This window comes from Zootoca vivipara, chromosome 7, assembly GCF_965207765.1.
Source record: "Zootoca vivipara chromosome 7, rZooViv2.hap1.1, whole genome shotgun sequence".
NCBI classification, from domain to species: Eukaryota; Metazoa; Chordata; class Lepidosauria; order Squamata; family Lacertidae; genus Zootoca; species Zootoca vivipara.
This window is the reverse complement of record NC_142590.1, coordinates 48348469-48365184: the sequence shown is the minus strand read 5'-3', so window position 1 is coordinate 48365184 and position 16716 is coordinate 48348469. Positions and strand designations below refer to the sequence as shown.

At 43.9% G+C, this 16716-nt stretch overlaps 2 protein-coding genes across 2 annotated transcripts; both read right to left on the bottom strand.

Annotated features, from left to right (window-relative positions):
* Window positions 1–4984: 4984 nt before the first annotated feature.
* On the bottom strand, window positions 4985–5983 carry LOC118089106 (galanin receptor type 2-like). Its single transcript, XM_035123520.1, has one exon. The coding sequence runs from the start codon at window positions 5981–5983 to the stop codon at window positions 4985–4987; it is 999 nt and encodes a 332-aa protein (XP_034979411.1).
* Window positions 5984–8422: 2439 nt separating this feature from the next.
* LOC118088307 (galanin receptor type 3-like) lies at window positions 8423–15565 on the bottom strand. The gene has a single exon (XM_060276993.2). The coding sequence runs from the start codon at window positions 10504–10506 to the stop codon at window positions 9523–9525; it is 984 nt and encodes a 327-aa protein (XP_060132976.2). The 5' UTR covers window positions 10507–15565; the 3' UTR covers window positions 8423–9522.
* Window positions 15566–16716: the final 1151 nt, after the last annotated feature.

Below are 16716 nucleotides of genomic sequence, written 5' to 3'. Positions count from 1 at the left end.
CTGGAATCCAAAGCTGTGGCTGTGGGGGAAGCAAGGCCCTCTTGGGGTGTTAATGCTCCATCATAGGCTCAGGTTATATGTGTACGATATCATAAAGATATCACAGCTCCCTTATTCCAGAGGAAACCTGAACCCTAGGTAAGTACCTGGGACCCTTGGAAACTCGCACAGATCAGAGATTGAGGTGGCGTCATGGGTGTAGCCAAGGGGGGCAGGGAGGGGCAGCTACCCCCCTAAATCAATAAAAATCAATAAAAATACATAGCGAACTGAGGTTCTGCCCCCCAGTAACAAAAATCCTGGCTACGCCCATGGGTGGCATGGCTCCTTAGTATGCTAATTATCAAACTGGAAACAGAAGTTGCAACATAAGCGCTCAAAATAATTTAAAAACTTGATTCCTTCATTCATCAGAAGACAACCCAAATGTCTGATGTGATGCTAGTCAGTTGTTCCAGCTCATATATGCTTATTCGTGATAAACATACTGATTTTCAAAAATTGACCAATAGGTGAATTCTTTTTCATATGCAGACAAACAGTGGGAATATAAGCTGCAAATATGTGGAGAGGAATCCTGCCCTTCATCTTCATATGGATACTTACAGTGGTTCATAAACTGAAGAGGGTGAGGCGATAGAAATGCTTTGGACATCCACCCACAAACAAAGTGAACATGGTGGAACCATGCAGCTTTAAAAATCAATGCACCAAATTTGTTTGTACACTATAGCTAAGCAACTAAATGCTTTGGGGTCTTTCACTATGAAATTGAAAGCCATCCGTGGTTTTTGTGATTAGTGTGGCATGCCTAGGACAACTGACACTGTATATTAAATTCACACAGGCAAATGTGTAATTAACATTCAAAAGGCCCCTGGCTGCCGGCATAGTGTTGTGTTCCAAATACTGTTCCCTGCCATGCATTAAAAAATCATCTATTTTCTCTCTCTGTTCTGTCTTTGCAGAATGCTAATTCATTCCATAAGAAGTGTACACACCATTATAGTACTGGGAGGGAAGATGTTGAGCTCCTGCAGCCCATGGGAGCATGAAAAGGATAAGGGCAATCATTGTCAGCTAATATCTGAAGCAAAGTCGTTTTCTTGGCATTCAAAATACCATCCACTGTTCTTCTCCCAGTAGAGAGCTGGGGATTCCTAAACACATACTAAGAGGGTCTTAATATTTCAGGTATTGCATGATTTACTTAATGAGCATTCAGAAAGGTCAAGGATTGCTTCCAACTACAGCATAATGCCATTATGTGCCAGATCAAGCAGGAAACATCATGACCCTTTAATGATCCCAATCCATGGGGCTCCATGGGGAGTTTAGTGCATCTGTGCATCACTAGAAAAGCAGTCCACTTCTCCAAAATTCAGGGAGTGCTGTGTAAGTAGCTCTTGTAGAAGAAAACTAAATCAGAGTTCAGCAGAGCCCAGCCTTTAACCAAGCGCCAGGAAAATAGTTGTCCCTTAGTAGTGAAGGACCAGTGAGAGTGGATTCACAGAACAAGGATTTCCTTGCCGTAAGCAACTTGTTGCAGACATCTTCATCCAGGTTTGGTTCCCATTGAAATTGTAGGCCAACAGAAGGCTGGCAGAGCTGAAGCCTTTCACTATAAACAGAAACATTTAAAATGTTTAAATGTTTAAAAGGTGAAGGGAGTGTGTGGCTGAAAGCAAAGGCTGCCTCCCAAGTAAATATGTCCAGGTTTGCAGCCTTAATCTCACCAACTGTGGTTATATAAAGTTGGTTCCATCCTCAGCTTTCAAAGGCGTAAAGATTAATATGATAGTGATGATGATGATGATGATGATGATGATTTTTAAGTTGACCTACATGGTGGTCCTTAACAGAGGGGACCACAACCAAGAGAGCTGATAGGAATTGTTGTGTTGTTGTTGTTTAGTCTTTTAGTTGTGTCCGACTCTTCGTGACCTCATGGACCAGAGCATACCAGGCACTCCTGTCTTCCACTGCCTCCCGCAGTTTGGTCAGACTCATGTTGGTAGCTTCGAGAACACTGTCCAACCATCTCGTCCTCTGTCGTCCCCTTCTCCTTGTGCCCTCCATCTTTCCCAACATCAGGGTCTTTTCCAGGGAGTCTTCTCTTCTCATGAGGGGCCCAAAGTATTGAAGCCTCAGCTTCAGGATCTGTCCTTCCAGTGAGCACTCGGGGCTGATTTCCTTAAGAATGGATAGGTTGGATCTTCTTGCAGTCCATGGGTGTCACAGTCCGGTTGGCGGGCGGTTGACGACGAATGTCTGGGAGTCAAGGAGCAAGGCGAGGGTCCAAGGGTCGAGGATCAAGGCGAGGGTCCAAGGAACAAGAGGCCAGATGCAACAAGGCAGGGATAGCGTTGCTGTGGCAAAGAGCTGAAGGGAAATGCTGAGCTTTTATCCCTCCCAGCTCCTGCCACCAGGTGCAGTGAGTATCAAGTGGCCTCACCTGAGTGGCCACTCCTTGCTTCTCCAGCACAAGCTGAGGCAGGCCCCAGTCCTGCAAAGCAGGCCCCAGTCCCAGCAAAGCAGGCTGAGGCAGGCCCCAGTCCTGCAAAGGACTCCTGCCCATACTCCTGGCAATGGGACTCTCTAGAGTCTCCTCCAGCACCATAATTCAAAAGCATCAATTCTTAGGAATTGTAGCTTGGAGAAACTCTTCTCTTCAGCTGGGTGTCCTCCAAGTCCCAGGAAACAGATATCTCTGCCCTGAGCATAGAAGAAGCAACAGTGGTGCAGCAGGCTTTAGACAACTTTCTAGAGACCATAATGTCATGGTGATGATGATGATTAACCCATTCCTTCATCCTGAGGTCCCAAGGGAGATCACAACCATGATAAACAATGCTAAAAAAACAGTATTTACAATCCCAGAACAAGGTGGGTCCTTATTTCATAGAAATCTAATGTAAAGAGATGAAATCTCTGGACATGCTAGGATGGGTCACATTTTTCTGACCTCAGCCTCCATCTGCCAGCTGAAGAGGGGAACATGCAGGCTGCCCAAGACATATCTGAGGAACAGGCAGCAGTCATGGCAGTCTGACGGTGGAAGCAGACGCCAATCTAGACAAGGACCATGATGATGCCAGGCTCAAATGCAGAAGTGGTAACTGAACCACCTAATAAATATCCAGGATACCGTCTACTGGAAAGCCCAAAGCAGGGGCACAGGTTTAGAGACACCTCAGTCAAATCTGTCCCATTCAATGTCTCAATCTCCGCCCGCCCCACACAGCACTTTCCCCAGGCCATGCCTCCTCCCTCACTAATATGCTTATTTTTTAGACTGGCCACAACCGGAATGCAGGTTCCAATGGCTTTTCACCCAGTTCTTTTTTTAAAAATGTTTTCTAATGCATCTAATCTTCACCCTTTCTATATATATATATATATATTTAAACTGGTGTGTGCTTTTCTTTTTGTAAATCTACCAAAGAATAAAATAAAATCAGGATTACGGGAGTTTTCTCAGGACAGTGGAGGCCATGTGTGCTGTGACCCATTGGTCCAGTGGTGACGGCACTCGAACTTCTTCTGATAGGAAATGCTCTGCAGGAAGGGAGGACCAAAAATGTAGGGTTGCGGAGGGTCAGTTGCAGGGCGTGAGAAACGTCCCTATTTTCATCTGAGAAATGTTGGAGGTACCGCAATTCAACCACTGCCACCACCCACTCTGATCTTGCTAAATCTAGAAGTAAATGATATCAGCGGAGTATTGTCACAGCTCTTTGGCTCTTATGTACTGAATGGTGCAAGAAGCATCACTGTATGCGCAAATGTGCCTTTCCTTTCCTTCTGAAGCGAGATGGGAAATGATGAAAAGTCAATCAAAATCATGTCGGCGTGCCGCTTGCTTACGTCAAGCAGATTCCTGCAGCGTTTCTTAAAAATGGCCCCTCTGCTGCTCTGCTTTGTGGCATCCTGGTTTATTATTTACACAGAACAACGGGGATTGGATCAGAACAATTCAACTTGCTGGAGAAATTGCTTTGTAGTTATTGCTTCATTATTAGATTCTCTTGGTGATTAGGAGTATTGAGGCAGCCCCTAGGGGAGGTTGCAATGAGCACTGCTTCGGAAAGGAAGGAAAACATGGGTGGGGATTTATATGTTTAAATGCCAGCAGCCCTGTGCCCATTTAAAAGGAGGAAAAGACGAAAAGGTACTGGAAAGAGTTGTGATAAAATAAAATAAATCTGCTTTGTGCTCGGACTTCCTTTTTGCATTTCCACAACTGTTTTCCATTTACAGCCATGAGCTCGCAAATGAATTTTTAAAATGCAACAGCGACATCTACGGGACAGAGGCTGACTCAGCACCATGCTTTTCAGCCCCAGGGAGAACCCCTAATAGCACGTCAAAGCCCTGTGGGTCTTTCAGTAGAGACTCACGAACAGGTGACTCAGTTAATTGCTGCCGATTCCTATTAAGGGACCAAACAGTATGGCTGTCCCGTAATAATGAAAAGTTATGCTATTTGTTTGTTATTGGTTGTTTTTAGAGATCTATTATAATGGATGATAAAGCTAAGCAAGATTATACAGGAGATAAACACTAGGACGAACTTTCTGATGGCAAGAGCTGTTCAGCAGTGGAAAAAACCACCTCAACTTCCTTGGAGGTTTTTAAACAGAGGTTGGATGGCCATCTATCATGGATTCTGGAGCTGTGATTCCTACATTGCAAGGGGTTGGATTAGATAAGCCTTTGGGTCCCTTCCAACTCTGCAATTCTATGATTCTGTGATTTGCAATTAGGGTTCTTATACCTGTTCTACAGAGTAGCATATAAGTGCTGTTCTTCAAAGCACAGTGCTGTTCTTCAAAGCACAGGGGGTCCACATTGGTGTTTCGTTTTGTTTTTAAATGACAAAGTGCTTGGTCTGATTGAGTAGCCTGAGTTTGCATCTAGCTCCCTCTTAGAGGCTGTTGACGTAGTTATTTGGGTCCACTCAACTCTGCCCTTGGTCCTTGGGTTACCTGGAACCTCGTCGGCAAAGCAGCTTTTTCAGGCTAGCCTGAAACTGATCTGAAAGGGAAAAGCAAATGAGGGGGCTTACGGAGCAGTTCGAATAAGCCAGAATGCTAGATAAGCCAGAGGCTACAAATCCTGCAGGAGTTTGTGGGAGGCTGTGGGTGGCCGAGAGGTATATCACCACCGAGCATGGTATCCACATCAGGATGAAAACCGCCAATACTGTCAGGATCATAACAGTTGCTTTCCTGTTGAGCCGAATGCTTGAGGATGAGTGGACCACCACCATCTTCCTGAACCAGAGGGAATGGACGATTCTGGAATAGCACAGGACCAAGAGAAGCACAAAGGGGAAGAAGGCAACCCCACCAAAGAGAACAAAATACAGGTACGTTTGCCTCGGGGTCATCAGAAGCGTACAGTATCGAGCATCTTCAAGCACGACGACTCCTTGGTGCATCCAGTTGGGGACAGACACAGCGAAGCCCATGAACCACATGATCATGCAGAGAAGAAACCTCTGGAGTGAATTTGCCGGGAAGGAGCAGGTGGGATGAATGACCGCCAGGTATCTCAGGATGGAGGTGACCACCATGCTGTAGAAGCTGCAGAACATGGTCCACATGGAAAAGCTCTGGCTGCTGACACACACAGCTGAGCCCATCTCCCAGTCCTCGTAGAGAAATGTGAGCAGCAGCACGGTGACATTGTAGAGGAGGAAGATCAGGTCAGAGATGGTGATGTTGACCATGAGAGCGTTGGTCATGGCAGAGATGGAGTTGGTGCTCCGGCTGCTCCTGAAGCCCTCAATCAGAACCAGCAGCATGAAGAGGTTGCCAACAAAGCCAACCAACAAGATGAGGCCACAGAAAGAAGCAAAGATGTATCTCAGCTGTGTCACTGTCAGGCCACCAAAGCTGCCATCAGTCCTCTGAGAAGAGGCGTTGAAAGTCTTGTTGGAAGCATGAAAGAAATCTTCGCTGGTTGCTGTGAGCTCCATTATTCCAGTGTGAGGATGAAACTGAGCAAATAGGAATCTACAACAACAACAAAGACAACATATCATTTTCCTGGTCCCTGATGAATGGATATATGTATATTAAAATTTGCAATATAAATGCATTAAACACAAATCACAGCAATAATAACAAAAATGATAGGCTTTCAGGTGTATGTTTTAGATTCTGCACTGAGCAGGCAGTTGCATGGGATGAAGTGCCCTTACAAGTCTATGAGTCTCTGTTCAATTTCCATTCATGTCCCTGAATCTCGGAAGAAGTGTGAAGGAAATGTGTGACAAGGTAGAGACTTCCTTCCAAACATGAACCAGCCATAAGGGGACATCTCCTACAATCCATTGTGATCATAAGGGTCACCACATGTCTCCACTTCCCAGCTTAACCCGTGGTTTGCACTGCAAACGGACGGCAGAAGGTTAGCTTTGACACCAGTCACTGCCGAACCAAAAGATCAATCCCTCCCCACTACCACCACAAAGCAAAAGGTAACGGCTTTCCCCTTGAGTAAAATGTTCTTCCCAGTTCATTTAACAAGGCTCTAGGTACAGTATTCAGCTGCAATTGCTAAAGGGTGAAAGCTTACCAGGCTATTGTGTTTTATGGACAGACATCAGAGAGGGCACAATTCACTTGGAAATCATTGCAGCTGGGTTGTGATAGAGATCAGTTCTGCAATTCCCCATATCTGTTCCCAGCAGATGGTGACTTATATTACTTCGCCTGGCTTGTGGGGATAAGATGTGTTCTCTCTCCCCCTCCCTTCTAGTCATTGTGGAGAAGAAGGCGGGGCTTGCAGAATAAAGACACAATATTCACATGTCGCAGCATGTGGATGATCCATGGGTAAAGAGGGAGGGAAACAAAGAAGATATTTTAAGCTCTCTAGCAACACACAGAAATCTATCCCCCATGAAGATGCATGGTCGTTAGATATCTCACCGGTATGGTTTGCAAGGGAGCTGGATATTAAAGCTACAACCAAGACAAACCCACGTTCAGGAGATAAGCGTGGGTCTCCTGTACCTCTCTTTACCCACAGTATATGTTTGCATGTTCCATGACTATCCCTGGTCTTCCTCGGTGGTAGAAATGGTGTAGGTAGACCCTAGTGTAGTCAATGTAGTGTTCGCCACATGGTGTTGCACTACAACTTCCATCAGCCCCAGCCTACATGGCCAATGGTCAGGAATGATGGGAGTTGCAGTCCAATAACATCTAGAGGACACAAGGGTTACTAACATGTCACCTGTGGGCACTCTTGTTCCCTGAGGGTTTCTCCCCCCCCCCACTAAACCCTAAGAGTAGAGCACTTGACAATAGGGCTCTGGTTTGCCAGAAGTGGCTTAGTCATGCTGGCCACATGACCCAGAAGCTGTACGCCAGCTCCCTCGGCCAGTAAAGTGACATGAGCACCGCAACCCCAAAGTCGTCCACAACTGGACCTAACAGTCAGGGGTCCCTTTACCTTTTTAATGCCCAGAGACAAAAAATTTACGTTGTGAGTGAATCGTAGCAAATTAACCTGAGTACTCTCTAAACAAGTTACCTAGGAACTGAACTTGCTTTAAGGAGATCTTGAATAATAATACAGTGCTCAAATAAAGGAATGTGGAAGCATAGCTGCCAAGTTTTCCCTTTTCTCACGAGGAAGCCTATTCAGCATAAGGGAAAATCCCTTTAAAAAGGGATAACTTGGCAGCTATGTGTGGAAGCCACATCCCAGGCAGGTGGAAGAGTACTCCCTGCTCTTGTACTTACACTGTGAAAGAGGCATACACATCTCTCAGCTTTGTCAATGTTAGGTAAGCAAGGCCGGCCCTACCATTAGGCAGAAGGAGGTAACAGACTGATCTGTGTGTACCATGCAGCCTGCTTTGTGTCCCCTAACCTAGCCTTCTGCCCTCAGATGCAATGGAGGATGCTTTCCTGTTACTAGTTCTGAAGCAAAAAAACACAAAAACCTGGCAATCTGGTTAGCTGTTGTCCATGGAATTGGGAGAAGTGCCAGGTGTAGTGGTTAGAGAGTTTCGGACTAGGCGCTAGGAAAACAGGTTTCTAGTGCCCACTTAACCATGAATATCACTTGGGTGACCTTGGGCAAGTCGCTATCTCTTACCCTAACCAGCCTTGCAAGGTTGCTGTGAAGCTAAAACAGGGAAGGTGGGATATAAAAAACAAAAACAAACAGGCAGCAAAATGTCACGAGCTTGTCCTGGGTAGGGGGACTCAGATCCTGGCTGACTGGGAGACTACAGCAGTGACTATTTCACTTGTTGCAGTAATCACTATCTAAATTTGCAAACCAAGAGAGTGTGGGAGTGCTGTCTTCCTTCAGGAAGCAACTGAAAACATTAACTTATCCCTTCCTTTCATTGCAGCCTTTGATTTTCAAAGTCCTCATACTTCACAGAAACTGTCGATTCCACTGAAGACTCTTCCGAAAAAGCATTTTTATTAAATGTTGTGATATGTGAATATGATACATCGTTGGATAAATAATTGGACAGAGCTAGGCAGATAATCAGATATAAATATCTTTAATGGATTTGACAGCCCCTTGTACTACTCCTCTCTAGTCACAATTTTTGGGTCAAGTGAGGATCAGAGAGTTTTGGGTCGCAACACACACCATCCGTTAAAAAAAACTTTAATACCACGTTAGCAGTCATGGCTTATCCCAAAGAATCCTGGGAACTTAAGAAGTTACGGATGCTAGGAAATGTAGTCCCAGCTATATCTTCTTCACATTAGGGAGCTTCAGGTAATTATGCTGTATAGGATAATTTGGCTGTTAATGGTAGAGGAAAAATGAACCACACTCTTGTTTCTCACTGAGACCTCATTAGCCCATTCTACAAGTCAATAGATTTCCTCAGCTCAAATATTAAAGGTTATTTCAGGGACTCTTAATTCCCAGCCCGGAAGCTTCAGCACAATTAATGTTCTCTCCGGTGACCGCTGCTGTCTGTTGCTGCTACTAGAACCATTTCAGGTAAACGAACATGCAGTATTCCTTGGGAATGAATCTGTGTCCAATTAATGGCACAAACAAGTCAGAAATAACCAATTGAAAGCCGTCGTTTGGTAGTCCAAACAGAAGGCAGCCCTTCTCTGCCTGGATACGAGCTGAGTATCAGCTTCAAGTTATAGTTAAAATATGTTATTGGCAGAAAGGAACTGATCAATCATGTGAATCAATAATGCAACGGAATGCTACATAAGGCAATTTAGGAAATGAAGTCCCTAGACAGGATTTAACATAAACTAAAGGTCTCTGGGGGTTACCAATTTTTTTTAGAAGTAGATTCAAATATTTTAAAGGAGTACAACTAATTAAGTTACCACGTATGATTTTCTCCTTATGGGCTCTGGGAATGTCACATGGGGCAGGGACAGGAAATCAGTGGCCCTCCAGCGCTGATGTAAGGGATCCCTCAGACAGGCTACAGGGCAGGAAATAATAAATGCTTGTTCCACACAACTTTAGCAAAGTGTATTGTAGACCTTAGTCACGTGCTACCTAACCCAAATGGATAGGACCTACTTGACAAATCCCCTTTCCTACCCTCCGAAAGAGGTTCCTCAGCCTGGCCTGAAACTGGAGAGAAAGGCAGAAGCAGATCATGGGGTTAATGCAGCGGTTGGCGAAGGCCAGGAGAGACGTCAGGTGATAAGCCAAGTACATAGGGGCTGTGGTTAGCAACTCGTCCTCCTTGATAAAGAAAATCACCAGCCAATAGGGGAGCCACATGGCCACCAGGGTCACCATGGTGACCAAAGCCATCAGTGAAGCTCGCCAGTTCACTTGTAGGCTGGATGCTGTGTGCATAGAGAGCGCCCTCCTAACCTTTAGGGTGCAGATGATCCTCAAGTAGCAGAAAATCATCAGCAATGTGGGAGGCAGGAAGCCCACCCCTCCCAGGAGCCGCAGGTAAAGGTTAATTTCCTTCCATGCCATTTGGTTCACGCAATACATCTGCCCCTCCACGTGAATGATCTCATAATTAATACAGAGCGGAGCGGAGAATATGAGGCAGGTCACCCAGATGAGCCCGCAAGCGATAGCTATCTGCTTTTGGGAGATGGGCATCACTCTCATGGGGTGGAGGATAGCCATATAGCGAAGCAGCGCAATGGCCAGCATGCTGTAGAAGGCAGCAAAGGAGACCCACAAGGAGAAGCTGCGGTTGGTGACGCACAGCAGGCGGCCCAGGCGCCAGTCCCTGAAAAGGATGTTGCCAAACATCACAGGGGCATTGTAGAGGAGGAAGAGGAGGTCCAGGATCACAATGTTGAGGAAGAGAGGCTCCGTCAGGCGTGAGATGTGGCTGCCGCTCTTTCTTTGGAGACCTCGGAGAAGGATCCAGAGCAACAAGCCATTTCCAGGCATGCCCAGAAGGAAGAGAAGGACATAGAGAACAGCAAACACATTCTTGCTATAAAGGAGGAAAAGGTCGCTCAAGCCAGAGCTGGTCCCATTCCCTGCACTGGAATTGGAGTCCATGGTAGCATCAGTTATTTATTTAGCCTGTGCCATAGAATTTTCTAGCAGTCTGCCAGTCTTTCTTCTGTTCCCTGGAAACAAAAATATGACTTTCAATGCACTAAAAAATGCAGCATTTGGGATAATCATGGAAATGATAGTATTGTTCAAAGCAATCTGCACTATTAAGAATGAGGAAGGGGCAAGGAAGGTGAGAGGAGACAACTGACTTTCTACTTACGGCTTGCACAGGAAGGAGGGAAGGAAGTCTGCATGAATTATTTGAATGTCAGTGTGTGCCAACAGAGTCTTTCCATTTGTGCTTCATCTCTGCCCAGTGTTCCTTATTTAAAGGGCTCAGCAGAGTTCAAATTTATGGTGGGAGTCTTGGTTGTCAACTGTACTTGACCAAAGGGATACACACACACACACACACACACACACACACACACACACACACACACACACACACAATCTTCCAGTCTGTCTCCTCCAAAGTTATGTGTATTGTGTGTCTTTGGCACATAGGGTGGCATTCACTACAATATACAAACCATGCAGCATGCCCAGCTGACCATAGTCCCCCCCCCCCAAGCAAATGGGCTTCTGCAGGGGTTTCTCGTTGTCAGAAGGGCATTTAAATCTGCTTCCTTTGTGTTTGAACAAGGCACAGAGCATTTTTAATCTCAATACATTAGCATTAGATGAGACAAAGAAACAAAAGAAAAGTACCACAGTGACCAAAATAAATCAATAGATTGCATGGTGTTTATTTTTCCATAGGCTCTTTTGTTTGTTTTCAAACAGAAAATTCTGTCTCGGCACATATGCCCACTTCAGTGGATCAGTTTTTGCTGGAAATGTTTTACTTCATCCTGTTACCTTGGCTAGGACAAAAAAGCACCTCCATTTAAAATTTAATTGGTTTTAGTGGGTGTTGGTTTTTTTGTCTTAGGGTTGTTTTGTATTACTTTGTGTGTGTGCAGGAAGATGCCATTTCCATTGCACAAGTAAAACAGCAGCTTTGACTACAACCCAGAGTTTATGATTGTGAAAAGGACAGTGTCCTAGAAGGACTATGGTGCACGTCTACTTCCACGTATAGCCTGCAGTGAAAAGTGCACTAGGATTCACACCCCAAGGTCTGGCTTAGGGGCCACAATAACAAACATGGACAAATGAGCTCCTAATCAAGTCTCTTTTAGATCACCAGACACCTGCATTGCTAGCAGCGACCCAGTATAAGGGTTTTCCTCCATGGAAAGACACCCACAAAGAATTTGCATGAAAAGTGAATTTAAGAATCATGTGGGTCTTTCAGGAAAGAATCAAAAGCAGAAGTCTAGATACAGGTTCAACAAAACATACCAGGATTGTGTATTCTGGTGACAGAGGAGCTATTTGCTATGCCTGAAGCTTGTAAGGGTAGTTCTCAGAACAGAATTTAGTTTCACAACAAAGTCTCCATACAAACAGTCTTTACAGTACTTGAATTTTGATCCACATAGTAAGATACAGAACAGGGGGTTTCACAGGGATCTTTGTAATTTATTGTAAAGTGTGCAAAGAGCTTTCATTATTGGATTCTATACAAAATGTGAAAAATAAATATATAAAATGCTCAGAAAATTATAACTGTCCTTCCTTTCAGAAACAGACTCCTGCATCATCATACTTTGAAAGTGCAAGAACCTGGACCCAATCTCTGTCCAACAGATTTTCAAATCCAACAGATATTTTTTTTTAAAAAAAAAAAATCAGATTAATTTCTGTGTCACCAATAGCATGCAGTACAAAGCCACATTGAGATCATCTTCTTTCTTTCCCACAAAGAAATGCATCCTCTGTAGGACACATATGAAATGGCCCAGTGTGAACAATGCCTCTGAACAAGATTCTGTTCTATGATCTCTACTGTTTAATATGTTTAGGGTGGAGGGACAAGTTCAACAATCCGGAAGGGTAACTTTAAAACTAAGGATTTAACAATGAGAGGATCTGTAGAAGCAAAGGATCATACCTCAACGGCTGATGTCTGAACCGGATACCACTCAGAGAACAAAGCAAATGGATGTGTAAATTACGCTGGAGTCAGGAGGATTTTCCTTTTGCCTTGTCACTTGGCCTCATTTCAGAACCTCTGCAGACTGACTTAGGTACACAAACACATACACCCCAAGTGGTTCGGATGCTCTCTTACTGATGCTGCCACTAAAGAAGCACTCTTTCATCTGAGCACCAAAGGCAGCCAGCTCAGTCAGAGAGAATCATTTGTCTCATCTTATTGGAGCAGAAGTCAATCTAGGATGGAGTGAGCCATTCTACCCCTCCATGTCAAAACTTAGCTTCTTGACAGTGAACTATTACTATTAGAATTAGTTTAGGGACCATCCCTTTGGGAACAGATTGATAAAAGGGCGAGGGTTCAGGGGCTTCTGCTGAGCAGACATGCACCATCACCAAGCATTTAAAGGCATCTAGGAATGGGGGAAGTAGCTGAAACAAAATATTAAATTCAGAGCAAAGTACCTTCAGGTATGTATATTTTTCATGCATGTAGTTGATGGAATAACCACATGTAAGCTGCCATTCTTTGTACAAAAGAACTTAGTACAGGATAGTACAGAAGTGCAGTGATTACATAGAACAACTCACAATACAAGCAAGTACTGGAAAAACAAGTGGCAATGTGGGTTTGGGGATTAGAGCCCCCCCCCCCGTGGTTTAGTCACACTTGATCCTGTGTAGCCAATGAGCTTATAGTTTGGATCTGGCATTTGGTAATTCAACAGTGTCCACTTTTAAAGAGCGGGGAGGGGGGAGTGTGCGTGAAAAAAGAGGTGCTATACTTTGGGGTATACATCTTCGTTTTTCCTTATGGAAAAGAAGTTCATTGGTAGGGCTGTGTGATATGACTCATATCCATTGCAATACAGATAAGCAATTTCCCAATCATTCTTTTGGTACCATATTCTGTCCTTTAGAATAAAAAGGAATTCTGAAAAGGGCATCCTTTGAAAGTGGAAAACAACAGGCAGATTGCAGGAAGCAAACTTGCACTGTTGCAATAGAAGAGTAAGTTAGGGGATGGAAGTGGCATTGCAAAAAGCCACTCGATCCTTTCCCCTCCCCTTAATATGGACCAGCTGCAGAGCTTTTTTTCAGCCAGAACTTGCCAGAACTCAGTTCCAGCACTCAGGTGGAGACCATTGCCATTATAAGAGAACAAGGGAGGTGCTCATGGTGAGTTCTAGCACCTCTTTTTCTAGAAAAATAGCAGTGGCCAGCAGTATTCTGTTTAAATGTTTGCCTATCAAACATTTACAGTGTATATGCAGTCAAAGGGTTGTGAGAATGCTTGTGATGGGTCCCCAAGTCTTGACCCTACATGGACCACAAGATTTTAAAGGAGACATTCTCGAATTACTCTTCCATTTTTAAGTAGATCTATTTCTATATTATACAGTGGTACCTCTACTTACGAATAAGCTCTATCCGCCATCCTGGATGCGTTTTAGATAGGATTTTTTCTACTTACGGATTTTTAAATAGGGTTGCTTCTACTTACGATTTTTTTTCTCCCAATGCATTCCTATGGGATTTGACTTACAATTTTTTTCGACTTACGAATGTGCGTTCGGAACGCATTAAATTCGTAAGTAGAGGTACCACTGTATTTCAAGTCACACAGTTTTTGACATTATTAGTCAAAAGATGTCTTGGAGGGCTGGCGGGTAGAAAGCAACTTGTGACATGACCCAGCCTGTTCCAACCACTGGAGAGATGCTAATGAAGGTCTCGCTGCCTGTTTTTGTTTCAGAGTGGATGTCTTCAAGGCTCACACCTTTTGCTTTTCCCCTGTGCACATGGCATGCTCTGAGCAAAGGTAAACTTGTTATGCTAACTTCCCTCTCCTTGTGAAGTGTGCAAGTTTGTTTCAAACAAACTATCCAGGTGGAGTGTGTGTGTGTGCATGTGCTATATGTATATAGAAAGTTTAGATAGATAGATACATAGCTGCCAAGTTATCCCTTTTTTTAAGGGATTTTCCCTTATATATTTTTTTTTGTAATTATTTTTATTAAAGATTTTCTTAGGTTACAAAGATAGTGCAATGACTCTTTTTTTTTCATGCATCATTTTTACACATCGATTATAACTTGTTGAGACATTATGAGGAAGGGGGGAAAGAGGTAGGTGGGAAGGGGGGTTGGGTGTGGTGAATTGCCGATATTTCTGTTTTTCTTGATATGTGATGGGGTTCGGCGTCAGCGTCGTTTGTGCAGGTTCTCTGTTGTTTGTTCGTGCTTCTTTGTTGGTGAGAGAGGTCAGGATTTGTCTTAGAATGTGGTTGTTCATTCATGGTTGGCTGTGATGATCCTTAATTTCTTGCGTGAGTGGGGGGGGGAGGGTGTTTTGATCAAGTTAGCCATATTGATTTGTATGCTGCCGGTAAGCTTTTGTCATTGTCCTGTTGGGTTGTATAAGTGATGAAGGGGAACCATACTGGGGTGAAGGTGTCTTCTTCTGTTTGTCCCCGTGTCAGTTTCAGCTTACTGGTCAGTTTTTCTAGCAGGGCTGTTTCCCATACAACTTGGTACCATTGGTCCAAGCCCACTCCCGATAAGTCCCTCCAGTGCCTGGCTATGATGCTTCTAGTTGCTGACAACAGATGGATTATAAGTTCTTTATGATTTGCGTGAGCGTTGTTATCTTGAAAAATATTTAGTAAAACCAATTCTGGGGTAATTTCTAGCACTTGCTTAGTTATGTTACAAATTTCTTGCATAGATGTCTTCCAGAATGATTGAATTTTAGGGCACTCCCACCACATGTGGAGGTACGTGCCTGTGGAAGTGCATCCTCTCCAACATTTTGATGAGATTCCTGATCGTATTAGTGATAATTTTCGTGGAGTCAGGTACCATCTGTGAGTTAGTTTCAATGAGAGTTCTTTTCTTTTCATTGATATAGATTTGAAAGGGGGTTTCGACCACATTTTAGTCCATTGGGTAGGGTTGATTTCATATCCTATGTCATCCTCCCATTGTCGTTTTATCTTGTCCAGGGGATCTATGGGATTCTGGATTAGTATCTTGTAAATTGCAGATACCATCCCTTTTCCGTGTCCTTTTGGCAATTGGAGGAGGCTTTCGAAAGCTGTCAGGGGTCTGGTTGCTGCTGGTTTTACAGTTGGGTTGTTCAGAAAGGCATGTAGTTGATGTTGTGCTAACCAGGACATTGGGATGTCTTCTAGTTTGTCCTGTATTTCTTGTGGTGACAAAGGTTTGTTGTCTTTATAAAAGTCTATTAAGCGATGTAAACCTTTAGTTTGCCAAGTCTTCATCTGGAGGTTTTGTGCTGCATGATGGAACAAGGGATGGTAAGCCAGGGGAATTAATGGGGATGGGGTTGGAGATAGTTTACTAGTTTCTGCTTTCCATGCTTTGAACATGGTTTGTGTGTATCTGTTGAGTGTTGTGGGAATCTTCCTTAATTTGTTTGGGAGAAATGGATATGCTGTGGTGCAGATATTTTCAATTGAGTCCCTCTCCAGATGTACCCATTGTTTTGTCTCGCCTTGTAGTATATATGGGATTATATGGCGTATTTGGTTGGCGTTGTAGTATGTTTCTATGTTGGGGATTCCCCATCCTCCTACTGAGGTGGGGAGGTGAAGGTATTTGGTGCCAATCCTTGGTTTTTTATGTGAGAAAATAAAAGAATGTAATTTTCCCTGCCATTTGCGAAGTTGGGTTGGGGGGATCCAGATTGGGAGGGTTTGGAATAAGTATGTCAGTTTTGGGAGGGTGACCATTTTGACGATGGCTATTCTGTCTGAAAGAGTGAAACTCATACTGTCCCATTTCTTTAGGTCTTTGTTTATTTGTCGCCACATGGGCTTGTAATTATGGAGGTATAATTTATTGAGGTTCTTGGTTATTTGTACCCCTAGATATCTGAATTTGGTATGACAAAGTTTTATTTTGGTGATATTAGTAAGTTCTTTTTGGATATGGGGAGGGGTGTTGAAGCACATGGCTTCTGATTTTCCAAAGTTTACCTGTAGGCCCGACACCATTGCAAATGTGTTGAGTTCTCTGATTAGGGAGGTTGCTGTATTTAATGGGTCTGATGTTGTGACCATCAGGTCATCTGCAAAGAGCCCTAATTTATAATTTTTGCCTTTTATTTCCACTCCCTTGATGTCTGTGACTGCTCGGATTCGGA

Coding starts and splice junctions, on each gene's coding strand:
- LOC118089106 (XM_035123520.1), bottom strand. CDS start 5,983: ATGGAGCTCACAGCAACCAGCGAAGATTTCTTTCATGCTTCCAACAAG.
- LOC118088307 (XM_060276993.2), bottom strand. CDS start 10,506: ATGGACTCCAATTCCAGTGCAGGGAATGGGACCAGCTCTGGCTTGAGC.